The 27,762-nt window shown below is 39.3% G+C and overlaps 2 protein-coding genes across 5 annotated transcripts in view; both read left to right on the top strand.

Annotated features, from left to right (window-relative positions):
* Nucleotides 1–22,158, top strand: part of fam184ab (family with sequence similarity 184 member Ab) — a 143,000-nt gene extending 120,842 nt beyond the window's left edge. Inside the window, exons 14-19 of one of the 3 annotated variants that reach the window (XR_008356585.1) lie at nt 6,377–6,561; nt 7,986–8,132; nt 13,590–13,707; nt 13,896–14,000; nt 15,897–17,134; nt 21,538–22,158. Coding sequence is in view for 2 of the 3 variants with exons in the window: in XM_053489086.1 (XP_053345061.1) it covers nt 6,377–6,561; nt 7,986–8,132; nt 13,590–13,707; nt 13,896–14,000; nt 15,897–16,105; nt 21,538–21,619 (846 nt within the window). In the remaining variant the exon portion in view is untranslated. The remainder of the gene's footprint in view (nt 1–6,376; nt 6,562–7,985; nt 8,133–13,589; nt 13,708–13,895; nt 14,001–15,896; nt 17,135–21,537) is intronic. The other 2 variants (XM_053489086.1, XM_053489087.1) reach the window with 2 other exon arrangements.
* A 3,369-nt stretch (nt 22,159–25,527) lies between these two features.
* The window catches only part of mcm9 (minichromosome maintenance 9 homologous recombination repair factor), a 32,368-nt gene continuing 30,133 nt past the window's right edge, over nt 25,528–27,762 (top strand). For both annotated transcript variants that reach the window (XM_053489089.1, XM_053489088.1), the window contains exon 1: nt 25,528–25,721. The gene's annotated coding sequence lies outside the window, so the exon portion shown is untranslated. The remainder of the gene's footprint in view (nt 25,722–27,762) is intronic.

The following is a 27,762-nucleotide window of genomic DNA, read 5'->3' as shown; positions in this document are numbered from 1 at the left end:
TTACGAAAATCCGAGTTACGAATTTCCGCAGATTCGAACATACCGCGATTCTACTTTCGGTTCAATCTCGGAAAATAAACACTGCACCAATATTTACAATTGTATACAATATTTTCAGTGTGTAAGGGAATGTATAAAATGTCTAAAGTCCAGTATATTGTAAGTGTGTGTGTGTGTGAGGGGGGGCAGGAATGAGTAAATGAGTCGACCTTATCGGTTTCAATGAATCAGTCCGGAAGCATGATGATAGAAAATGGCTGTCAAAAAAAGTAAAAAGCTGCCCTGTTGGTAAAAAATCCGTATTTCGTAAAATCCTCAACAACAAAAAGTTCACAGTCCAATACGATGGAAAACAGCTCTGGGACAAAATGGCACCCGGGATTCCCCTCAAGATTTAAAGGCACAGAGACAACACTGTTATATTTCCTCTCTGACATTCATTTCCTTAGATGAGATTATGGTTTTTAGTGTGGGCAAAGGGGACTTTGTGGGGATTTAGTCAATTGCATTGGTATGCTTTACATTGTATATTCGGGTCAAAGGCGTATAAGCCTCACTTTGTCTGACTTAAGAACAAATCTGACTTACGAACATGCTCCCGGAACGGAACCTGTTCATAAGTCGGAAACTACCTGTATTAATAATTTAAAAAAAAAATTTAAGTGTTTCAAGAATTGGTTTTCTATTTAAACAGATACTCTTCAGCAACAAGTGAATTATTTTTGACATATATACAGTGTGTGTCACTGCTGCATCACTGTCTCAGAGAGAGCTAAGAATCACAATAGGATGCGAGTGGAACTGACAAAATACAAGCTTTTATTTAGAAACTACCCGAACAGCACCGAAAAACATTTTTAGGGTTAACGAAACTCAAAACAACAGAGTAGTCTATTGACAAACATCTGACTACAAATATGTGTGAGCGTACTAGGTAGGGCATGACACAATGCCACTACTAAAGTCTTCTACTGAAGGTATTTCCACGAATAAATGAAGGTCTGTAGTATTTCTAGTTCCACCCACACTTCCTGACTCGGCTCATGTAGTAACTCCCACACGTGGTAACCAGATTTATATTTACGATGGGTAAATATGTAAGCATGGCATGGCTTGCTTGGTAAGGGGAATAAATGACAATAAGGAGGATTATTGGTACTCTTCTTAGACTTGCAGCATCATCTGGGGTCAAAGGAGTCTGTAGACAGCAGGGTCTATATATACAGTGCCTTGGAAAAAATAAAATATTGCACCCTTTTATATTTCATTTCAACTTATTCATGTGTGAAAATTGTTCCTCATGCACAAAGAAACACTCTTTTACAATTTGAGCCCTGCAATATGCCTGTACCTTTACGTAAAATTGCTGAGGCTAGGCCTGAGCAACTAAACCACCTCAGAGAACACTCCAGAGGTTTGTACAGTTGGCATTACACACTTTCCTTCATCCCCTGATAGAATCTGGACTTATCAGACCATGTTACACTGCTGCAAAGTCCAATCTTCTAGCAAATCCTCTGATTAGAGTCATAAACAACTGGTTTTCTTAAGGACACAGCTGTTTAGTCCCAATCTTGTGAGTTCTCATTACATTGTTTCTGTCAGGCCACCGGCAGCAAAATCAAAAAACAAACGTCTTATTAGTATAGCAGGTACAGACTGCGGCTCACAGCATGCACCTCGCCTGAGCTCCAATCAGACGTACCTGTCCATCATCAATGGCTGATATAAGTAGAACTCAGAAGAAAAGGAGCGTTGCGAAGTATACAGTACGCTTCAGCGAATTCTTTCCTGGCGTCACCAAGCCGTTTATATCTAGCGTATTTTCTGGGTGTCACAGTGCCCTAATATCTTCACTACGATTTTGACTTTGCCCTAGTTCATGTGGTTTGCAGATCGACCGACCCCTAGCCGTTTAGCGATTGCCAGTGTTTCTTTTAGTAATAAACCTACAATTGTGTCCGCCGTCCCAATCCTAACAGTGTGCATAGCTATTAGGCCTCCGAGTGGCGCAGTGGTTAAGTGCTCGTCCTATCATATGGAGATCGCAAGTTCGATTCCCGGGTGATGCTGTAACCTCTCGCAGCTGGAGGTCTAGAGAGAGCTGATTGGCCGAGCTCTCTCAGAGGGGAGGGATGAGAGATACTTAGTGCTCCCACATTAATCACGGCTCTACAGCCAATCGGGGTGCCTGTGAGCTTGCAGGAGAAAATCTGGGAAAAATCCACAAAAAAAGAAATTAGCTATTGTTCTTGTTTTTTTTCCCCGTGCAGTTTTACCATGTGTTTAGGTGTTCACCATTCCTGATTTTTTTCTTCCCTGAAGATGATGGTTCACCACTAACCTTCCTGGTTTTAAGAATGCATTTTACTCTAAATTCTTAATAGTTTCTTTCTTTCTTTTTTTCTTTCTTTTTTAACGGCATTCCAGCTTCTATGGCTATATTTCCCTCTGGGATTAATAAAGTTCTTTGAATCTTGAATCTATATTCATAGCGAGAGTCATTTTTGTTCTTCAATATTAAAACTAGATAAGATGAAAGAACTTTAAAACTACATTTGGATTTACTTGTTTAAAAACTTTTTTTAAAGTGTCAACAGAATAAAACCAATTCCTTGAAGAAGTAAAAGAGTTTAATAAAAGATGTTTGATGGACAGAAGGGTTTTGCAAACCCTTTGCAAATGTGTCAAAAACTTTAATTATTATTATTATTATTATTATTATTATTTTTATTATTTTATATAAACCCTAATTACTTAATTCAGTCAAAAACTCAATGACATTTTTATGAAATCTACCTAAAGTAAGTAAAATTTTTCTAAAATCAGAGGTACTGTTTATATGAGATATGAGCAGGAATAAAATGCTCTAATCGCTATAATAAATAAATAAAGAAAATATTACGTATTTTCCTGATGTGGTTGATAGTTTAATAGCTGGATTATATATTTATATTCTGCTACATTTATAAAATTTAATGATTTGTTTGTTTTACACTGAAATGTGCCTCAGGCTATGAAATGTTTCAGAATTACTAATCTATAGTCCTCTCGTACACCACCCTCATGCCAGGAAATGAAAGCTGAAATTTTGATCCATCATCTCATATTGGTGATTTAATCTAAAAAAGAAGAAGAAGAAGAATTGGCCTTGCTGTTCCGATACATTTGGAAAGCAACCGAAAATAAGCGAATGAGCTTTTATAGACGTCTAACATGAATACACCACACCAAGGAAGTGTACAATAACTGACTGCTGATATGCACTATGTATTCGTCCCCTTCGCTCTGTGCATCAGGAGAATATCTAAGCAGATATTATTTAGGTGGCGGATAATATTTCTTTTAGCGCTAATAAAAACGCTGACCCGAGGAGCATCAACACTCTCTTTTAGCTCCAGGACTCAAGATTATGCCATTATTGAGCCACCTGCGAGGTGTGAAATGATATTTACAGTACAAAAAAAATGTTAAACTTGATGAACAGATTATAATTCAATTAAGCAAGATTCATTTAGTTTTCAAACGCACTGGAAGAACTGGCATTTTAAAAACTCAGTGGCATCAAAGCGAAAAATTATGCGCATAACACAGCTGATTAAACTACAGTCTATTTGGTCGTACTGAGCTGCTAGTTCTGCTCATGTGTTCCTTAACGTGCGGCATGAAGATGATGATTTTTACGTTATATATTCAAAGCAGGCGTTATTCATGTGGTTAGAGCTCCTGATAAAGTGCGCTGAGGGAATGAGCCACCAGTGCTCATACATGGACTTATTTTCTGTGTTTACTGTAATTACTTACTTATTACATTATCGATCCCAAATGGCGCTTTAGCTAAGGGATACACTACAATACATCACTTTCACAATCCGGAACAATTTAAAAGGAACTCATGGGTATAAAGTATACACTAACCGACTGGGTTAGACCGATTCTTTCTATGGCGACTAGGATCAGTGGATCACACACTTGGACTGCACCAGATGAAGGACTACCCAACATGTCACTCCAATTAAGACCAACTGAATGCACCAACCTCAACTCTACTTTACAACAACTCCAAGGAGGCCAAGAGATGAAGAAGAGGAAAAATAAACAAACTAGCATGGATGCAAGCCAGGCAGCAGTTTTAATATACTGGGCGTCCGATTCATAGACTCTGACGTCCACTTCTCTCTTTGCTGTTTGCCATTGTGAATTTCTACTGATTGGCTGATAAGATTGCGCATTCACGGTCGGATCAGGGACCAGTGGACATTAAGCGACGGCATGCGGAGTCAGCTCAGACTCTGTAAAAAGTCAACTGTTTGATACACTCAGGCACGTCAGGCACGTTTGGACTAATTTTGGGAAGAGTCTGTTCCCAGTCTGTTCCCCTCACACCCTTGCCCGTTCCAATCTGGACCCGTCATACACTTACAGATTTCTGTGCCAACTTGCCACGCCAGTTGGCCCTAACTTGTGCTGACTGGTGCAGATTAGAACGTGTAGCGGATCCCCAGTTTTACACAAATTGTTCCAGCCAGTATTTTTTTATTGCAAATCAGTATGCTCTTAAAGTACGTTTTCAGGGTTGACAGCATTCACTTATATATAGGAATACTGTATATAATTTACGATAGGAATGGAAATGATTGAAGGATGGCCTGTGTTGTGTTTGCACTAATTCATTGTCTCACACTTGTCTTCATCACACACCAAAAAAATATATGTTTTTCTAATTTTTTGTGTGTAATGTTTGCAGGTCCACGAGGCCTCTCATATAGATCGTAATTATGCAGAGCTCTTAACATGGTTGTGTGGTGCAACTTCATTCACTTCATCCTCAACCACTGTATTGTATTCTGTAACTCCTTCAGAGTAACTATAGGTTTAAGTGCTGCTTCCATCACCAGGTTCTGAGTTTTGAGGCAACCTTTTATCTGGATTGTGCATGAGTGCTTTGATCCATTTCTTCTCATTTCTCCAGCATTCAGCGTGCTAAGGCACCGAGGTTACTGATCGGAAGGTTAGTAGTTCGAGCCCCATGTCCACCAGGTTGCCATTGCTGGACCATTAAGAGGTCCTTAACCCTATCTTCTCCAGGCTGTCCTGCACTCTGACCCCAGTTACGCTGTGATATGCAAAGAAAGAATTTCACTGTGCAGTAATGCACATGTGACAAATAAACAGTGGTTACTGAGACTCTTAAACTTTTAGATATATTTGTACCCCCTGTTTGTAACTTACTAAGTTCTGACATGAACTTCCCTGGAATGCTGCCTAGCCTTCATTTTCACTCATTTCCATCAGACTGCAATGATCTACTGAGGTGAATATGTAGCTTTTGATATTTCATAGATGACAGACCAATTATAGTGCTGTGAAAAACTATTTGCTCCCTTCCTGGGTTTTTTTTTCGTCATATTTGTCACATTTAAAAGTATAAGATCATCAAATACAAAATGCAGTTTTTCAAAGGATGATTTCATTTATTAAGGGGGAAAAAAAGCATGAATAAACTGTGATTTTTGCAAACCTGAGTTAAATTTCATTTGCCACACCCAGGATTTATTACTGCCAGACCTGTTGAATCAAGAAATCACATTTATTTATTTATTTATTTATTTATTTATTTATTTATTAACATGGGCTCAGGCACTTTGGGCAGCTTTTTTCCCTTGGACCAACTGAATGCACCAAACTCTTTCAAGGGCAAGAGTAAACTGTGAAGACGAAAAAGAAGAAAAATGAACAAACTAACATGGATACAAGCCAGGCAGCAGTTTTAATACACTGGTTGTCCAATTCATATGGTTCACTTCTCCCTTTTCTGTTTGCAGTTGTGAATTTTTATGTATATTATGGAGGGAAAAAAAAGTCAGGAAGTGGGCGAATACTTTTTCACGTCCATCGAGTCCTCATTAATACTGTATCTTTCATATGTGAGTTGAAATCTTTTATCTGATTAATTCCAAGAGGTTTGGAGAACAGCCCAACAGATCATGTTGAGATAAAATAGCCAGCTGCCTTTTTATTAAGAAAGTGGTAAACAAACAGCTTATCATCTGTTGTGAGTTATGAGCTATGTTCTCACATACATACTGTACATCTGACCCTAAACACTAAAAATCCCTGGCTGCTGGCACGGCCTTTACTTATTCATAGCAGAGCTATTCCTATACAGCATGTGAGCTGAAGCAAGAAAAGGAAGCAGAGCCATGAATATTACATCATTTCCCTTCCTGGGTTTTATGTGAAGACAAAAAAAAGTGCTCTAGGAAAAATTTCAAAGGTTTACATGAAGCATCAGCAAATATAGTGTTGCCACTACTATTGCAGGATCACAATCGGTGTTTTTAAGGTGGTGTGTGTGTGTGTATTTGTTTTGCAGGAGCGAGAGCTGCTAAGCCGTATCTCAGAGCTCCAGGAGGAAGTGACACGCAGGAAGAACCATATCGCCGATCTGGATCACGAGATCCACACGCTGAACGAGAACATAAGCGCTCTCACCAAGGAGCTGGAGCTCAAGGGCAAAGAGGTGCTGAAGATCCGGAGTGAAGCCAACCAGCAGATCAGGTGCAGTAATAGTTATGTCAATGAAAGGTCCTCACATAGATAGTAAGGATATTCTCCAGCTCGGCTGCCTCTGTAGTACTGAGCGAAAAGCCCAACCATCTCCTACTCGGATTTTTATCTGACACACTTTTAATATTTATCAGATTAGCTCCTGGAGCTTCCACAATACCGTGCATATCAGTTCTAGGTAATCATATTTACTCCAGGTTTCACCATGGTTTAGGATATTCAGTGGGGTTAATTTACCATGGCTTGTGTGACAGCTCTAATATTCCGACATGTTACCTTAAGCAGGAGGTCCCTTAAATCATTTATCAGCCTGTTATCCGCCTATAAGTCACCAAAAACAATCACATATCCTTTACACTAACATTATCACGTCAAATGGCAAGTTTTCTGTTTATGATATTATATTATAATTCTGTTTATTATATTATATTATAATTAGAACATACAGTGTAACCTCAGATAACAAAATAAGATTTTTTTATAAATTCTGACTTGGAAAACGATCAAGTCTTGGTTTACGAGTATCATGTATCACACATGCGCTTCTTGTTTTGATGGCAAGCGTCACGTGATCTCAACTGAGCCAATGTTTTTTTCTCTTGCGCGCGCTGCGGAATTGTAGGTTATCGTCTCCCCTGCTGGGTCTTAGTGCGCTCTTTTACTGGTATCATCAACATCCGTGCATGCGTGTACTGTTTACTATAACACTGTGACCACGTGTGTGTGTGTAAAACATATTTTATTTTGTGTCTGATTAGCAGATCTATACAGATGTACTGTATACTAGACATGTATTTTTTGTAGCTGTAGGTGACCCACTGTGTATGTGCTTTTTTCACACGAGGTAGTTTTTATTTTAAATGATTTCATGTGATAGAAGAACCTAAAGCCTCGTTCTAATAATAGCGAATGATAAATCGCTCCTGCTGTCCTGTGGAGAAATGAGTGTAGGAAAGTAGAGCCTGGTCCTGCACACATCCTCCATGTACAAACATTTGTAGGTCTGTCAGGGATGGCGAGTATTTGTGTGCGGGATTGTGAATCCGTACACAAACACGAGAATGTTCAAGGTGTAAATTGTCACTATTATATAAAGAAGAGTAGCTCCTGAAAAGCGGGACACGCTGTCTTTGTCCTGAACGAAAATCAATAAAAAGGCAAAAGGAAGTGTTTTAAAAACGCAGCAGTCCCGTCCGGCTGGGGATGTCAGGATTTACACACAGCTCTCTCACAGAAGATGGCTGCTATTGTGCAAGAGCGAAGGCAGCAGAGCAGCCCTGGGATGGATGAAAATTAATGGTGTGATCAAACACAGCATGGTGTACAGGGACAATGATGAATCAGGGGACAGCAGGTTGCCGGCTCGCCATATGAGCTCACCCTGAGTATGTGTGTGTGTGTGTGTGTTTTCTCAGGGCTCATGAGCAGGACCTATGTAAGAAGCATGAGCGGGAGATGGCCGAGCTGAACGCACTGCACAACAGGGAGACACAGAACATGCTCTCTGACTTCAACAAAGCCCAGGAGCTCCTCAAGGACAAAATCTCGGCCCTGCAGATCCTGTAAGTTCATACATAGTATTCAGGCAGATAACATGTACACCGCCTAAACAAAAGTCTCTAAATTCTAACTTTTACATATGGGTTAAAATTTAATATTATAGACTTTCTAAACATGCATGAGAAATGGATGTAAGTAGTTTGTAACAAGAATCTTTCATATAGTTAACATCGATACTGTCTAGCAGCTATGTTAAGTCAAGTCTAAGTCTTTTGCAGTAACAAAGTAACGCGTTACTTGGGTTACTTTTATGAAGTAACGAGTAATCTTACACGCGTTAGGTCCGCCATTAAAGTACTGTTATTTAGTTATATTTTCAAAAATTTTATCCGTTATTTAGACAATTTATGTAATCCGTGGGCCAGACAGCAGTCATCCGCAAGCCGTTATTGCATGTGTGTGAAAGTCGTCCTACAAGCACTGCCCCCAACAACCCGCCCACCGTCTGTTATTCCTGTTGTTATACCCCTATGTCACCTGTACTGTTTGACTAGGCGAGGACTGACGCACGGAAAGATTTAAACCTAATCACAGCGCCAAAACTCGTGGTGAATCATAATAAACCGTACTAATGCCCACAGTGCGAAACCGCGTAGGTGAGATAGGGGTATTAGTAGTTACCAGAATATGGGCCAAACTTCGCTGAGTGATGATGGTAGAATAATTATAAAGGTCTTGACTGAAACAACATACATGAATCACAAAGGAGTTTTTATTTTCTGCAATGGAAAAGTACTCGAACTAGTTACTTTTATCAGAAAGTAACGCTGTAATGTAACTGATTATTTTTTAAAGACAGTAATTTTGTAATGTAATTGGTTACTTTAAAAAGTAATGTCCCCCTATACTGGTCTTTTGGATTTTCCCCCAAATTTTTTCCTAATTTTAGTCGTGTCCAATTCCTCCCCGTCACTAGGGGGCTCCCACATTAGGGCACTACTACCACTCAGTCGGGAGGGCCGAAGAATCGCATGTTTTCTCCGAACGACGTGACGCCAGCCGACCACATCTTTTTTGAACTGCTTGCTCACGCTCTGTTGGGAGCGGCATAACACACTCGGAGGACAGCGCTATCCGCTCCTTCCGCTTACGTGAACTCACAGACGCCCCTGATTGTCTGTAGAGCCATAAGATTAATGTGGGAGCACTAAGTACCTCTCATCCCTCCCCTCTAAGAGAGGTCGGCCAATCAGCTCTCTCTAGACTTTCGGCTGGGAGAGGCTACAGCATCAATTCAATTAAATTAAATTTTATCTGTATACCGCTTTTAACAAATGATATTATGATATTATTATGATATAAAGCACTTTCACAGTCAAAGGAAGAGCATCACTATGTATCAATTAATCGAACTAGCGACCTCCGGATAATAGGTCGAGCACTGTGCCACTTGGGGGCAGTTTGCAGAAACTTTAATATAAATGATATAAATAACAAGGCACTCATGGTAACATGGTAGTGTAACACAGCAGCCTCACGTCGAGGGTTCAATTTTCCACCTCGGGAGTTCTCTCTATGCTTGGTGTGTTTTCTTCGGGTTTTCTGGTTTCGTCCCAAAGACTAACTGGCATTTCCAAATTGCCCATCGCGCGTGAGCATGTGCGTGCTCGTGTTCTGAGATGGACTGGCACTGCGCACAGGGTGTACCTGCCCTAATGTCCTTAAGCCCCCAGCGACCCTGTTTATTCAGAATAAAAGGTATAGAAAGTGATAAGTGAGTAACGCACTCATTTTAGATTCTTGTTAAAATCCTTGTTAAAAGTCAAATTGAAATCTGTTTAAGAGAAAAACATTTAATAATTATTTACATGGTGTATAAATATACTATAATTCTGTTAATTTAGTATTTATGGAAGGAGTCTCCAGTGTCAGTGCTTTTTTAAAGACAATAAAATCTTCACTTTAGGCTTTAGGATAAAGACACTAAGTAGAGGAGTTTTTTATTGTTGTTGTTGTTTTTAAATGAGAACACTGTACAGATTTCCTGTTTCTATTAGCATCACTTAAAATTACAAGTTGTAATCTCAATGCTAAAGCAAATAAAATTAAACAGTCCTGCACAACAGTTTTATTATATGTAATAAAATCCTTTATTCGAGATTCTGTTAGTTTAAAAGCTTTAAAAAATATGCATGCATTCAATCCTTTTGCCTTTGACTTTTTAAAAGCTGATCTTGTGCCATCTCATTTCACATCCTATTAAGAAAATTAACAACTTGTAAACTTTTCCGAGGACGAGGGAGTCCTTTACTGCCTAACAGAATGAGGTCTCAAGTGGAGCAGTCTTAACTGAATTTTTCACACTGTTTTCCCGGGGCGTCCCCACAGGACCTGGATTTACAGCTTGCTAATTAAGCACAACACAAATCTTTTTCTTTTTAAAGCCGGCCCCATCTCTGTCACAATTAATCACAGTGACAATCAATTTTTATTTTCTTTTTTGCCCAAACCATCATTAAATTTCAGACCATTTAAATCTAATGCTTATTTGATGATGGTGTTGTTATTCGAGTTTAGCTGTATCTGATGAAACCATGGCATGATGATGGGTACAGAGTGATGATTTAGTGTGGAAATGCTGGACCTGTTAGCGGATTCGGGATTTAATGATGAAAGCAAAATCTTTGCATGGAGAACGGTGCATAGCAGCGTGTATGGCTGAATGGATAATCGGCTGGATGGATGGAATTATAGTTGGATGTCTGATTGGCTGGTTGGCAGACTGGCAAAGTAGTGTAGTTTTTCAACTCTGGGTCAGAGGTGAATCAATTCTTTACCGATTCAGGTTAATTTGATTAAACTGAACAACATTTATACAGTTATAAATTTATACACTTAAGCATTTATCCATCCAGCATTTAGCACAATTTAGTGTATCTTACCAGTTCTGTTTATCTCGCGGCCAACAATGATAATACAAAATCTGGTATTTACCAAATTATGAGCATGGTAACGTAAGATCTGGGCAAATGTTTAAACTTCAAAAAACATGACCAAGACAACAGTTTTTTTATACGTTTAGAGGGTGAAAGTTAATGTGGTTCTTCTAGTAATGTTTACTAGACTGATTGGTTGGTGCGCGGTTGTTGAGATGACATTTTGATGACATGAGATGGTTGCCTGGTTACCGATGGCGGCATTCTGGAACTTCTTCTGAGGGTTTCTTCATGGCAGGACTTTTTAGTTCTGGCACAAAGTCTTGTTGAGAGTTCTTGAAGAGCGGATAACGCCCGGAAGTTCGAGCTTGCTGGTTACCTTCAGACACCCATGATGAATCTCTTTCTGATGAATCTTATGTAAAAGGTTGCTTGTGGGCGTAAGTAGATAGATTGGTGGTTGTGTAATAGTAAGTAGATAGATTGATTTGGCTGGATACTGTAGGTGGCTAGCAGGATGTATGTATGTAAGCTAAATGAATGTACAGTATGTATGTCTGGACAGATGGAATAATTATTGTATGTATGTATTGTAAAGCTTTACACATCCTTCCATAGTGCGCTGATGACTCTAGAATGATGAGTGATTTTGCACTTCAAGACGCAGTGGGTTAAGGCGCTCCTCCCCCTCACACATGCAGTAGAGTGGTTGTTGTTGGTTGAGCGAGGATCTGTCACATGGTAAGAGGTACAGGCTGTAGGCCCACCCTCACAGTTTGTATGTATCTGTGGGGATGTTGAAGGGTGTATATGGCTTGCAGGATGGATGGATGGATGATTAGATGAATGGATGGATATCTAATTGGCTGGCTGGCTATATGGATGTATGATTAGATGAATAGATGAATGGATATCTAATTGACTGGTTGGTTGTATGGACAGATGATTAGATAAATCGATGGATGGATATCTAATTGACTGGCTGAAAAGATGGATGGAAGGATGGATGGATATCTAATTGACTGGTTGGCTGTATGGATGGATGAATAGATGAATGGATGGGTAGAAATCTATTTCGCTGGCTGGCTGGCATGGTGGATGGGTATCTAGATAAATAGCTGGGTTAAAGTGTGTCGTATTGGGTGTTTTAGAAGAAGGGAGGATTAGACTGTTGGATGGTTGGTTGGATAAATGGATTAATATCTAATTAGATGAATAACGAATATATACTCAGCCAAAAAGATCATCCTCTGACTTTCAACTGTTTTTACTTTCAGTAAACTTAATGTGTAAATATTTGTATGAACACTAAAAGAGTCAACACCATAAGACATAAACTAAAAATGTTTCCCAATGTGTCCCTGAATGAAGGGAGGCTCAAAATCAAAAGTACCAGTCAGTATCTGGTGTGGCCACCAGCTGCTTGAAGTACTGCAGTGCATCTCCTCCTCATGGACTGCCTATTGCGGACAGTCTGAGCACTGATGGAGGGATTGTGTGTTCCTGGTGTGACTCGGGCAGTTGTTGTGGCCATCCTGTACCTGTCACGCAGGTGTGATATTCGGATGTACCGATCCTGTGCAGGTGTTGTTACACGTGGTCTTCCACTGCGAGGATGATCAGCCGTCCTTCTTGTCTCCCTGTAGCGGCGTCTTAGGCGTCTCACGGTGCGGACATGGCGATTTATTGCCCTAGTCACATCAGCAGTCCTCATGCCTCCCTGCAGCATGCCTAATGCACGTTCACGCAGATGAGCAGGGACCCTGGGCATCTTTCTTTGGGTGTTTTTTCACAGTCGGTAGACAAGTCTCTTTAGTGTCCTGCGTTTTTAGAACTGTGACCTTAACTTTCTGTAAGCTGTTAAGGTCTTAACGACCATTCCACAGGTGCATGTTAATTAATTGATTATGGTTAATTGAACATGCATGGAAAACATTATTTAAACCCTTTACAATGAAGATCTGTAAAGTTATTTTGATTTTTACAACATTATTGTTGAAATACACAGTCCTGAAAAAGGGACGTTTCTTATTTTGCTGAGTATATATAAATGGCTGGCTAGATGGATGGTTTGATAGATAGATGTATGGATATCTAATTGGATGGATGGATGGCTATGTAATTAGCTGCTGGATAGTCGTATGAATGCATGGATGGATGTTTGATTGGGTGGGTGACTAGCAGACTGATTATGAATGAATTGGTGGATTATTGAATAAAGATCTAAACGGCTTCACTGGGCTTTAAACGGGCCTAAAATAATCATTAATCTAGACGTGGAGCAGATATTGATTCATAATGACTCTCTTTATGCTGAGAATGGAGGGATGTGTGAATATGAAGGAGACAGGTATTCTGAGGTGCTGAATTTTAATTACTGTGCGAGATTAAAGTTCAGACAATTATGTGGGATGTAACTTTTACATCGATTTCAAACTAATAGCTTTCAGACTCCTCGACATTCACTTAATTGAAACAGGCATTCCAGAGAAGTTGAATTTCCCCATTTAGTGCTACCTGACAACTGGACTTTTTTTTAAAGATGGTGGAGAGTTTGACAAGAACTTTCTGCTGTATTTTTAGGCTTGAAGGGACGGAAGAGAAATTCAGGAACCGGGAGAGCAGGCCAGAAGATCTGCAAGTAATCGCTGAGCTGAAAGACATGGTGGCGGAAAGAGAAGCTCTGGTCAAGAAGCTGGTGGTGAGTGTGTTTCAGATCGTGTGATTTATACTGTAAGGCATAACATCATACAGTGACACAACTTTCCGAAGGAAAATGAAAAATTGAAAGCAGAAATAAGAGATAAGCCATGCGTAGCCACGCACAGGTCCACACAAGATGAATGTTGTCTCAGTCATGTGATTTGAGATTTCTCCTGCTGTCTACAGGATGACAAGAAGTTCTACCAGCTGGAGCTCGTAAACCGAGAAACCAACTTCAACAAAGTGTTCAACGCCAGCCCCAACGTCGGTGTAATTAACCCCCTCATTAAGGTAAGCTAACTTCCTGTCCTCTCCACGCTGTTGGCTCTTTAAATGATTTCCTGGCATTTTCTGGCTGTTCGCGCAAATGAATGGTGTCAGTGATGCAGAATATTTTTTGGCATCATAATATATGATGATGGTTGTCAGGTTCTACGGTGTTACACGCCAAAAAATGGCAGATTTGCTGTTTAACAGATCGTTCGCTAACAGCTGCGTCTTTAAACACAAGTCGCAGCAGTAAAGATGATTGACACGTCTGCTGAATGAGTGGTAACTATTGTACGTCTCGTTATGGTCAAGGATTTGAAACAGGGTCGTTTTCATTTCTTTATGCCTGTATAGTTCCATGGATAAAGTAATAAACTCTAAAATATCTAGCTTATTTTTTTTTAAGTTTGTCTCACAGCTCACCTCAAAGCAAAGGGAAAAGGGGAAACGTGTTTCTGTAGGGAACAGGGCCTGATCAGAAACCCAATCTCTGCAAACATACACAACAGGGTGGAAATGCTGACTGTTGCTGAAAGTTAGGATGGGAAGAAGATTCTCAGAAAAGTTTTTTATTTTTTTTAAAGATTGATCAGTCTCAAATATTTACTCGCCGGCTCACAGCGCCAGGCTTAAACCTGCCTTTCAATCACAACCCAGTGTAATAAGGCCAACAACCGAATATGTGTAAATGTTCAAATTCAGCTTTTTTATAACTACGTGGGTTTTTATAAGATTGAACTTTTTTTTTGTCCTAACTGCACCCTGGTTTCAAATCCTTGACTGTAGAAATATGAGACTGAGCTGCCTGTGTGCATTGTAACCTTTCACTCCTCTTCTGATTAAGACCTTTAAAATACCAGCGATCTCACCTAAACCGACACAGTTCTTACACGAGTGCACAGACTCTTAAAAAAAAAAAAAAAAAAAACTATTCGAAAAGAGATGAAATATCCAGAATGAGCTTCTGTGTGCGAATAACTAAATCTCCAGCAACCACGACTCACCTTAAAGGGTTCGAGCCGCACTCAGTGAAGGCGGTAAGCAGTATGTTATGGAGCGATGTCGAGCAGTTTTATTATCTAATGAGTGGTTTTGGTTAAGAGGGATCCAGATCAGGAGTTCTCGAGCATTTTTGTTCTAATGAATTCGACTGATCCTGAAAGTCCTGGACTTTAAATCAAAAGCTTGTTTCTGAGTTCGGATTACACCCATTCTAAACTTTCTTTATCAAAATAAAAAAAAAAATCAAATCTCAGGAGAACGCCTGATCTTGACAGAAGAAGCGAGTGTATTTCCCGTTTCCAGTGTAGCTGCTTCAACTACGCATGAGTAAAAGGGCTTTTCACTAACACTGTCGCTCATGTTAGTAGCCCCCCACCCTCCCACTCCCCGAAACGTGAAACGTGTTTGGTGTTTATTTATTTTTTCTCTGCTCCAACACAAATCATTTAACACGTGCACGGTTTCTTCCGATCGGATTAACGAAAGCAGTTCGAGCAGGGGAAAAAAACAAAACACCAAACGTATCTCAAACTTAGCTTTGGGAATTCGATCTCCTGTAGCGTCAAATATGTTCCATGTTTAAGTGTTTCGTTTTTTTTTGTGTGTGTGTGTGTGTGTGTATGTTTATCACTGTGATTCTGTACGTCTGTATGCGTATCCATGCGTTTAGACATCCAACTCTTTGCTTTCCAAGCCATTGTGTCAGCGCGAGCTCTTTGCGACGCGTCCTGCCGTCGCTTTTCCACATCCGGGCGGCTGCGAGCTTTGACCATCAGCACCTGATCTGATCAGAGAGTCTGAGAGTAAAAGTTTGAGCAGAGAGCGTGAAACTATTCCAGCTCTCGCTGCTTTTACACATACATATTTTTTGTTGTTGTTGTTTTTTTTTCTCCCCACATGTGTTCTTCTGTGTAGCAAAAGCGAAAGAATGACAAATCGTCCACCCGATTCAGCAGCTCGCCCAATCTAAGGGCCAATGCGGAGGCTGGGGGGACGGGGAGCGGGCCGTCCCAGCCTAATCGCCTCGAACCCATCCCCAACTCCCCCATTCACCAGCTGGAGCTCAACACCAGCAAGCCACTGCCCCCACCGACCCCTCCCTCCGAACCCAAGAAATTCACGAGGTGAGCTGCACCTCTCTCCGCCACAGACGTCTCTCTCTCTCTCTCTCTTTCTCTCTCCCTCTCTCTTTCTGTCACTTTCTTTCCTTTTCTCCGTCTCTTTCTCTTTCATTTTCTATCTCTCTCGCCCAGTGGACGAGCACGCCGAGCACGCCAAGCACAACGCTCGCTTCCCAGCTCATCTCCAAACATTTCTAACCACTCGCTGCCGTATCCCTTTTGAGAAACTGGAAAGAATCCAATGTGACACCGAGGATGACTTTTCTCTGATAAACAGAGGGCGTGAAATCAGGAATTAGAAACTGAAAACGCCGATCGCGCCCCTCTGAAACATGTCATTAACTCCAGTAATGAAAGCTCTCAACCTTTTAAGCGCTCCGGATTAAAGGAAGAGGCGGAGCGAGGATTCCTCTTCGATCAGTAGATTTTTTTTTTTTTTTGAGAGAGAGATAGCGATGATGTCATGGCAGAGACCCAAATTTGGTTTCTTTCCAGATGACAGGAAAAAAAGGGGATACCTCTCTCGATCTCAACCTGTAATGTTTATGTATGAGTCTTTTTTTTAAATTATTATTATTATTATTACTCTTTTAAATGGCATTGGAATGCAAAAGGGAGCATGCGTCCCCCGCTGTCAGAGTGCACGCTGGGAGTTGGTGTCTTCCTGTCTCTGTGTGATGTCACCTTATAAACTGCACTTTAAGGTCAAGAATGTCTTCAGCTTTTCATTTCTTCTCGTCCTCTGTACTGTATGTCCATGTGTTTCACTGCATTTTGATAAACGCTGTCTCTGCCTCCTGAAATCTGTGACTGCTCGGCATGTTCTGTGTGTGTGTTTGGTGTGTGTGTGTGTGTGGTTTGTCGAGCATGCGAGGCTGTGCTTCGTGTCTGGGGCGCCGCTGTGCGATTCTGCATGCACGCTGTCCTGAATGGGAATGAAGCGAGCGAGCCGGACCGCCCTACATTGTCATGGGACTCGTCCACCTCCTCAAAACACACACTCACAGGCTGCCAGGCTCAGAACAGGACAAGGTGACCCTCAATCCAGAGCCACAACCGTAGCACATAGCATATAGCTACTGTAATACACACGCCATACACACACACTCAAATGGTGCCATGACAAACTGGTAATTTACTAGCTGGATAGAAAAAATGAGAACATTAATTCATTTCATTCATTAATAATTTAAAGGATGGAATTGTTGGCATGCTGCTGTAGTATAAGAAACACTTCTGAGCCTGTTGTTGGTTATTTTCCTACAACATCTTGTTGCTGAGTGTTTTTATTCCTTCCAAAAAATACAGAAATGTGTACGAGATTTTATTCGTCTTATTGATTGTGTGACAATAGTAATGATGTAATGCATTTTTTTTTGTAAAGTGTACAGATGTTTTAAATGAGTTGCAAACCTTTTTTAAGTTCTGTTATTTTTTTTGTAGTAATATATAAACAAAACTCATTTAGATGAGAATTATGTTTTTATAGTTCATAGTTCATTGCTATTATTCCTGTCAAATAAGGATAAGGTTATACACTGCTTAAAACTGAAACTTTACAAAAATTGTATAAAACTAATAGCCGATCTATGCTAACACCACACACACACACACACACCACACACACACAAATACACATCCAAAAACTCCACCATTAGTGTCACTGCTACATTGTGTAAAACAATATTTGGATTATAATAAGTAATTGTACACCTGTAAAGTGATCTGTGTGATGCAGGAATCTGATAAAAGACAAGCTAATGTATTGTCACTCAAAAACAGTCCTGTCTGGTTATTAATATTGATTAAAAGTTGATCGCTCCTAAAGTGTAGCTTCTGGTCTGCTCTAGTGGTCAGTGGCGGTAGTGCAGTTGACGTAAGAGAGATCGTTTACGATAAATAAATAAATAATTCATTTTTCAGTTTTGTAATAAAGTTTGAAAACACCATAAAGTATTTATGAATAATTTTTTCATTGCATTTAAATAAAAGTAATAGGAATGAATAAATCAAAGCCATGGAATTTTAAATCAGTCCTCTTACATTTGGAATCAAACCCCTCAACATTTAGAGAACGGATGGTTCTGTCTCTGTGCCACCCGTTACATATACATCCGCCGTTTCTGTAGCGGTTATTTAAAGGGTCGGGTCGCCACCACGACACCCGGTTATATCTGAGCACTTGGGTTAAAGACCTTGCTCAAGGGTCCAACAGTGGGGACCCTGCAGCATCGGGGCTCGAACTGGAGACCTCCTGGTCAGAAGTCCAACACCTTAACCGCAATTAATTATTTAAATGATAAAGAAGGATACAAAGGGAAAACAACACCCATTTGTTTACTTAAATAATAATGAAAAAAATCTAATGTCAAAATGTCCCAGGATACACCATGTATGTACGACTTACTGTAAGTTTTTTGTTGTTTTTTTGTCTTGCTTTTTTATATATAACTTATTTCCAAGAGTCATGTTTCTTCCTCAAGGTGAAATGAAGGTGTTATAGAATGTGTGTTGGCTAAATACCACCAACAAAGTTTGTCTTAGTTTAGCTGTCCCATTTCCTAGTGCTCATGTTTAAACACTTCCTAAAACAGAGGACAAGAAAACAGTCTATATCTCAGTCAAATAAGACAAAATTAGAGATTTTAAAGGTACTATATTTTAGTATTCTTATGTTTGATAACTGAATGGCTGTAATACACACATTTCTTGTTTTTTTTGCTTAAAATATGTTTCATATAGCCAAGTGTAACTTACTGTAGGTCAGAATTAAAAAATAAAAATGATAAATAAATGAACAGTTTGACAACAAGGTGAGATAAATGCCATTTTTAATCACGTTGCCAAATTATTGTTCCTAAGTACACATGGTGTTTTTGTTGAAAATAGACATACATGCACATACAGTAATATGATATTATCTTTTAGAATATTTTCATCGTTTGCAGATTTCACTGCATTTGGGAGCCGTGATGCACTTCAGTATTTACAAAAATAATACTAATCAAGGAAAGTTAAGCAGAGAGACAACGCTACACCACTCCGTTGTGTTTAATATGCCAGGTTATGTCTGCTACTGTACGCCCCGTTCTCCAATCAGTATTGCTGAGCTCTGTTATAACCTTATGGGAACACATAATACATCCTTGTACTATAACAAGATGCTGTCATGAACTGTAGTAAAAGTAAATCTGTTTTTGTATTTAAACAAGTTTTTGCTTCTATTCGAATGTTTCTCATGATCTTTAACGATCTTTGTAATTAAAAAGATTTCATGTGCAACAAAACTCCAAACTTTTCTTTCCTTTATCTAAGTTGTAAAAGCCAGTGACAAAAACGCAAACCACAAGTCTGCTATGTTTTTTCTTAAACTTGGCCAAAATATTATTAAAATTACAGTAAATTGCATAATTACATTTTTCAATACATTACAAACATTACATTTAGTTGTTTGGCTAAATAAAGTGATTTTGTCAGTTTGCGTGATTGGATAGATGTTTACACTGGGTTACTAGGTTACTAAAAGCTCCCATACCGGGAGACGTACAGTACCTGGGCTGTCTGAGTGACCGCTAGACCATAATTAAATCACCATCAATCCATTTGTGACAAAACTGTGGCAGGTAGAATTCCCCCCTGTGAAACAAAGAAAGCAGGCACAAAATATCTTCTAACAGCTTGTATTTCCAATAAACTCGTGAACTAATGGAGATGTCTCATTTTGCAGTCAAACTGTTCAGATAATCATAGCTAAAACAATTTCTTGGAGACACGAGGCTTGTGCTGAGACGGCGAGTATAAGATGCTGGGAGAACGGCCAAAAATGGTGGTTTTCTCTTCTGGGAAACAAATGAAGGAATTTATTTGGCACTTTGCAGCAAGACTGTTTTCCCTTGTCATTTTAAGTGTTAGGCTAATTCGCTAGCATTAGCTGTCTGTGTTTAATGGTGTGTTCAAATGAAACTTGTGAATTTGTGCTTTCAACAACTGAAGATACAATAAGCACGCTGTTCAAGTGCCTGAAGTGCCGTAGGAGCAAGGTTGCTAGGCAACTGGGAAATCAGGGTGGTTAATGAGAGAGGCTAATTACTTAACTATCTAGCGATTAGGTCTTTCATGTGAAAAGTGTAAAAGGGGGTTGACGATGAAAACGAGACAGAATCGTCAGGAAAATCAACATTTCCCTAAAATGTGGTGGGAAATTATCGAGGAAAAGGCTCTGAGAGACTAAATTCTGTAAGATATTATAATTACACGTAGCATCAACTGAGTTTTTCGACACTGGGAAGAACAACGCTGGGTTGAAACTCAGCTGTGAGAAAACCTCAGGATTTCAACATTCTGACGGTCATCCGTGTGCAGCGCCAACAGATGCATCTGTCTTTCGTTCTGTGGATATTTCAGTAGCCATGCTTTACCTAACAACCATGGCAACCGGAGATAAACTAAAGATAGTCACGTGAAAGAACTAGTCGAGAACCTCGAGTAAAGCGCTACACTAATGAATTTATTATTTAGAAATATCACAGGTTGTTTAAGATCACACGTTCGTAGGGATCAAAGTTTATTTAGAAATATCGCAGGTTGTTTGTAAAGCTCTCAGGTTATTGTGAAAGACTGCAAGACGATTATAAAAAAAAAACTGTTTGAATTTGAAGATCACAGATTGTTTTCAAAACGATCAAAGCTAAACTGAAAACAGAGAATTATTATGAGGATTATAGATTGTTTGTAAATAGGTTATTAATGATTATCACAGTTTGTTTGTACACATTGCAGGTAAGATCACAGGTTGTTTGTAACGATTTATTTATTTGTTTTCCACTATTTTATTTTATTGAATAAATGAATTGTCTAGGCGGCACGGTAGTGTAGTGGTCAGCACTGTCGCCTTGCACCTCCAGGGTCCGGGTTTGATTCCCGGCCATGCTCGATTCCCGTCTCATGAGTTTGCATGTTCTCCCCGTGCTTGGTGGGTTTCCTCCGGGTACTCCGGTTTCCTCCCAAAGACATGTAGATTATATTAATTGGTGGTCTCAAATTGCCCGTAGTGTGTGAGTGTGTGTGCCCTGCGATGGATTGGCACCCTGTCCTGGGTGTATCCTGCCTTGTGCCCTAAGTCTCCTGGGATAGGCTCCAGGTCCCCGCGACCCTGAATACAGGATTAAGCGGTAATGAAGATGAGTGAGTGAGTGAATTGTCTAATTATCTGTTAATTTATTTTACAAATGCATGAATGATAACTCCATAATCAGGATGAAACTGAGAGATAAAATGCATTTGGCCCTATAACCACTGCACGCCTTTAATTCTCTCTCTCTTTTCTCTTTCTATCTTTCTCCTCCTCACTTGCCCTCTTATTCTTTCTGGCTTTTTCTGTCTTTCTTGCCTTCTGCCTTTCTCTCTCTCTCTCTCTCTCTCTCTTCTCCTCACAGCCCTCCTGAAACAGAAGACTCGCCCCCAACCTCCCCAGATCCTCAAAGACAAGAGTGGTTCGCCCAGTACTTCACATTCTGACTTTCTGCATCTCCAAAGCATGTCAGCCAAGCCAAAAGAGGAAAAAAAATATCACACAGAGATAAATAATTAAAGAAAAAAAAGAGCTATATCATCGTCTTTACATCCTTCTAACTGTTTTGTTTTATTTTCTTCACTGTGAATGGGTTTCTTGTTTGTACAGTAATTAATAATAATAATAATAATGATAATATTAAAAGTAGGTATGTTTGACGTTGCATCTCATGGCGTATCTAAAGGGTGGTGACTATTCTGCTGCTGCCGATGGCCACGGGGATGATGATGATGATGATGATTTGTTAAATGCAGTTGTAAAGTCCTTGTCCTTCTCCCTGTATCTTATTTTAGATTATTGCACCGTAATGAGCGTTTGTTTACAGCGGCATAAATCCACTTTTGGTAGAATTGAAACTGTTTGTATGGTCGTCTCAACACAGATACAATGATGTCTCGCCAATTTTAAAAAGAAAAATGCATATTTTATATTTATATTACACTGTATGTATGCTTACAGAATAAATGATTATTGTGAGATTTAACAGTGTGTCATTTCTCATCAATTCTTCTTCTTATTATTATTATTATTGTTATTATTATTATTATTATTATTATTGACACTTCATTGGTTTTTTTTTTTAAAGCCCAGAACATTTTTATTTTGAGGTAGTCGAGACCATGTGACCATACAGTACCATGTGGACTGCTATACTAAAGAAGACTCTTAATCTTTTGTGGTGTGGTATTTGTGGACAATCCTCTAATCGGCAGCCATCCATCGTCATGGGGCCTGGAGCCTATGCTAGGGAAATCGGGGTACACGCCAGGGATGGTGTGCCAACCCGTCACAGGGCACAAGTGCACACGATTGATCGATTATACACTACAGGCAGTTTGGAAACACCAGTCATCTAAAAGCACACACCTTTGGAAAACATGAAAAGAACATGCAAATTCCAGGGGTGAGATTCAAACCCCCAGCCCTGGAGGTTTAAGCCGACCTCTATGCATACTAATGCCAAGTCTTCAAACAGCTTGATGTCAGTGTCCTGGGAGAAATACAGAATTTACATCCAGTATATGTGAAACATCTTGGCAATCTAGAGGTCTGAGGAGCACAGGTGTGAAGCTGTCACGAAGCTGCCATTCATTCATTCAAGTGTGCAAACTTAAATGAAACAGGTGCTTTGACACTACCATCTCAGACACAGATCTGATTACGCTTGACCCCTTAAAGACCAGGGCCCGCATTCTTAAGCCTAAAAGTTGCTCTTATTGACGAAATTCTAAGAAAATTTTTAGAATTATGACATTTTCTTAGAATTTCCGCTTAAATTTAGGACTAAATCTTAGTAAAGATAAAAATGATTCACAAAACATCTAAGACCTAAAATCAGCTCCTAAGATAAAAATTGTTAAGAGGAGAGAGGAGGACTTTTAAGAGGCTTAAGAGTTTCTATAGCAGAGGACAAAATGGTGGAAAGAAGAAATATTCTCTAAACACTAAACGGAAAGCTACAAGTAAACACTGCTCTTCTGTCCAATTTGGTTTTCTTGTTGTTTTAATTCCTTCCATCTCTCTTGGATTGTTGGCTACAAACCATCCATAAGTGCAACTTTAATAGACTGTCCTGTAATCATGTAAACTGGTAAAAGCTGAGCCATTTTGCTCCCATTCATCTGAGTAAGTAATAAATGTAAGAACTTTAATATCGTTACTACTGTTTGGAAATTTCACAGACTCACATTTTCAACATTTGGCCGTTTAATTAACTTTAAGATATTTTGCCTATAACAGAAACTTGATAAACTGCATAAAGTAGCCTGTAGTCATGATTATATAATTTCTTTATATACAAACATTATGATTTCACTATCTGTTCAATTATCATATATTCTATTTTCACAAAGAGCGCATTTTAAAACCTTTACAGAGGGTAGAGGTTATTTTTTTTAATCAACCAATCACAGTCCTTGAATTGCTGCATCATCCCTGGCAACAGGGTCGACCACACCTCCTCGCCAAGATAACGGTTTTTGTACTTTCCTTGCTCAGAGTTGCTCTAAGAAGTTTCCTAAATCACTTTTAGTCTAGGACTCCCAGCTGGGACTTATTAAACTAAGACAGAAGCTCTCTGAGAGAATTCTAAGAAGCTTTGTGAATGCGGGCCCAGGACGTTTCCATCATTTTAACACTTTGTATTGTACCCCTCAAAGATGGACTCGGGCCTGGGTTAAATCGAGTGCGAAAGACAAGTACTGAGTACTGCCTTGTACTTTTCTTTTCCTTTATATTCATCAGTGGATCACAAATCACCTACAGTAGGTTCATACTGCCACCTACTGTAACAGAGAGCAAGTGTACTCAGGTTCAGAACAATATTACTAATGTGAGAACCGGGCGGGGGGGATGGGCGGTGCTGGCAGTTGTTCTCAGACACAGAATGAAGCAATCATGCCTGGAGTAAAAGCACTCTTACTTCTTCACTATCTGTCTCAGCTCATGGCTCAGTCCCATCCTCATTTTTCCTTTCCTTTTCAGGTCTTGACAGTTCTAGGTCAGTATCTCCTTGTACTATTTTCAGTGAATTTTTTTTCTGTTGCTGTTATGTTGCCTACAATAGTGTGGAAAAGGTTTACTAAAAAAACATGGGGATCATCTTTTTTCTGGTAAATAAATATTAAATAAGGAATTGAATACATTTCACTTATTCCTTTTGCCTTTCATAAGATCTCGAGATGGTGGTTATTTTGGACAGATTGAGAAATGCTCATGGTTTTCCCATGTTCCCGAATTTTGGAGCCATCTCATAGAAAATCAATACACAGATTAAACAAAACTCCGGATGGGTTTGTTCGCTGACGTTTTTCATGTAAGTTCTATATAAACAGGATAGCTGCATTCTCAAAGCTTGTCCGAAAAAGGGCAAAGTGAAGTCACACAAACCAAGAAAAAAAATGAAAAAAAGAGATATTGGACATTAGTGTGCATGTGCAATGGGGTAAGTTACTGTCTTTGCCAACATTGTAGAAAATCAGACACTAAGAATAGTATTGTTTTAAAGAAGGCTGTACATCCAGAAATGCGGTGAGTCGAACATCTGATCCCTGAAAATCAACGGATAACTTGTCGCCAGCTTACGAAAGAGACGCACCTGTCTGTGGGAACTGTACCCAAAATGATTTGCCAACACCACTTACACATTACAGGAAGGGAGTTACTGCAACACTGTGCAGTCCTGATCTCGCTCCAAGCCATTTCCACATGTTTGGGCTTTAAAGGAGTTCCTGGGAGGCTAGGGTTTCAGACATGAAGTCTGCTCATGACTCTGGTGTACTGAGAGAACTTCCTACCCTGATGGTATTCAAGCACTAGTGAAACACTAGGATAAGTGCATTAATGTAGCAGGGGATTATATAGAGAAATAAAGGGAGTTTTTACTCTCACAACTGTGTTTTGTTATTGTGCACAATCAAAAGTCCTGGTTTGGCTTGAACGTTCCTTGTAGTAGTAGTAGCAGTCTAAACAGGGTCCAATGTTATGTAAAAGATAAATAAACTTAATATTAGGATTCAATTTGTTTGTTATTATTATTAATTAGTTCATTATTAATAGTTTAATTATTTTACGTCTAAATGAAAGGAACACTACTGCGCCATGTCTCAAACCACTCTCTAGTGGACGCGTAGTGCACTACTTAAGCACTTTTCTATACTGGACGTAGTGCACGTGAAGAGCGAGTACGGCGTTATTTGAAACGTAGCCTTGTGTTTCCGCTGCCGGGTTTGGGACTGTACCACCTTTCAGTTTAAACGGGGGTGAGCCGCTAATGCCTGTTTCGGTCTAGTCTCGAAAAAACGACATACTATAAGAACTACGGCATATTTTTTCACACCGAACATTTCGAACATGTTACACCTTTGCTAATTCATTTCAAGCTAATTTTTTACGTTGTTTCCTTTTTTTTTTTAGTGTTGAATTCACCACTAAATCCGAGGGAAATGAAAAGCCCGGCGCCAAATCTAAAGCGTGTTTATAGAAACACACACACGCTGATGTCCGAGGGAAGTTTAAAGAGTGGAGAAGTCTTCAACACCTGCACCAGTAGGTTATTATGTTATTATAAAGCCGTCAGATGATACATACGAGCTATATGTTAACGCGGAAGCTATTTAACTTGCTAAAATGCTAAACCGGAACATTTTCGGGCTTAAGTTTGACACAGTCCGCCATTTTTGGTGTTTTGTTATTAGTGAGTAATTAGAGGTCGATATCCACATCTCTGACTGTGTGTGTGTGTGTGTTTTAGTTTGTATGTAAACACACATGCGCAGTGTCTATATATGTATACACATTTCAGAAAAAGTATGGTGTATATTACATTAATATTAGTAATATTATCATTATTATATATATCAATATATAAAGTATAGCAATAGCAATACATTTTGTTTTTAATATTTATATACAAGTTCTTCTTTTCCTGAAGTGTGTATACAGTTTTTTGCCTGACTGTATATATGTTAGGTATACAGTATGTATATTGGAACCTTGGATTACGAGCATAATTTCTTTAAGAAGCGGGCTCGTATTCCAAAACACTCGTAAATCAAAGTAAATTTTCCAATAAAAAATAATGAAAACTCAAATTATTTGTTCCACAGACCAAAAAATAAATACATACAACTAGTTAACACAAAATATTAAGTAAAAATAAAACAAATTAATCTGCTCTTTACCTTTTTAAAAAAGTAAAACATCAATCCCGCAGATAAGTGTTTTCATTTGTGCGCACAGGCGCTGTGTGTGTGTGTGTGTGAATCTAAAGTAAGCTCCCCTTTCCCCCTTCTCGTCTTACACAGTTACCCTTCCTCCACTCTTTTTACACACACACGCACACAACACAAATGAAAAACACAACGAAATCTCTCTAATGACAATCGATTGAGCGACACAATAACGGAATCACTGCTGTAAAGTAAAAATAAAACAAATTAACCTGCACTCTACCTTTAAAAAGAATAACGACAGAGCAGTGTTTCTGTGCAGAGCAGGGAGAAGGTGTGTGTGTGTGTGTGTAAAGGCGAAGGAGGGGTCTGTGTGTGTGTGTGTGTGTGTGGGGTGGGGGTAACGATGCGCATGCACAAGAACACAAAGAGCAGGTTGACACAGAGAGAGAACTCCACGGTCGTTCCTGATTTATTATTTCTTTCTACACTGTAAAACAATGCTGTAGTCGTCCAAAATATACAATAATCTCCTGTGAACAGTTAATGGTGAGGTGTATCTGCTACTCACAATCTGTAAATCCAGGGGTAGCTCAGTGGTTAAAGCATTGGACTGCGGTTCGGAAGATCCCAGGTTCAAACTTCACAACCACCAAGTTGCCACTCTGGATAATTTACAAATGCCCAAATGTAAATGTAAATCCTTCATAACGCCTCCTAATCTGAGGTGTTGTTTGAGGTTAATTGGTGATTTCTGAGGCTGGTAACTCTAAATTAACTTCTCCTCTGCAGCAGAGGTACAGTGGGGCGAAAAAGTATTTAGTCATCCACCAATTGCGCAAGTTCTCCCATTTAAAAGGACGAGTGAGGCCTGTAATTTTTATCGTAGGTATACCTCAACTATGAGAGACAAAATAAGAAAAAAATCCAGCAAATCACAACTGTTCTAGAACAGCTGACCGTCATGTCTTAAAACAAATGTTGTTACATAATTACCTAATTCCATATGAGTTATATTTCATAGTTTTGGAAATTCCCATTATTGTTGTAGAATGTAGAAAATAATTCACTAAACAAAAACAAAAAAATTTGCAAGTGATCTCAAACTTTTGAGGGGTAGTGTGTGTGTGTGTGTATATATAATATATATATGTGTATTATATTAAAATATTAGTATTTAATAATAGAAAGTCATTAAGGCAGTTAATATTGTGTACACTGATGTCTGGGTGATGATGGAAATATCGTATGTCAATATATACTTTATACAGTATATCCCGGTATATATGAACACCATGCAGCAATTTCACACACCAACCTACAATTACTTTTTTGCACAATAGATCTCTTTCTTTGCTGCTACTTCAGCAAAACATGTTTACTGGTTTCATCTCGTGGACAGTTTATCTGCACTACCT

This window comes from Clarias gariepinus, chromosome 27 (genome assembly GCF_024256425.1).
Source record: "Clarias gariepinus isolate MV-2021 ecotype Netherlands chromosome 27, CGAR_prim_01v2, whole genome shotgun sequence".
In the NCBI taxonomy this organism is placed as follows: domain Eukaryota; kingdom Metazoa; phylum Chordata; class Actinopteri; order Siluriformes; family Clariidae; genus Clarias; species Clarias gariepinus.
Note: the sequence above shows the minus strand (reverse complement) of the source record. Positions and strands in the feature narration are given on the sequence as shown.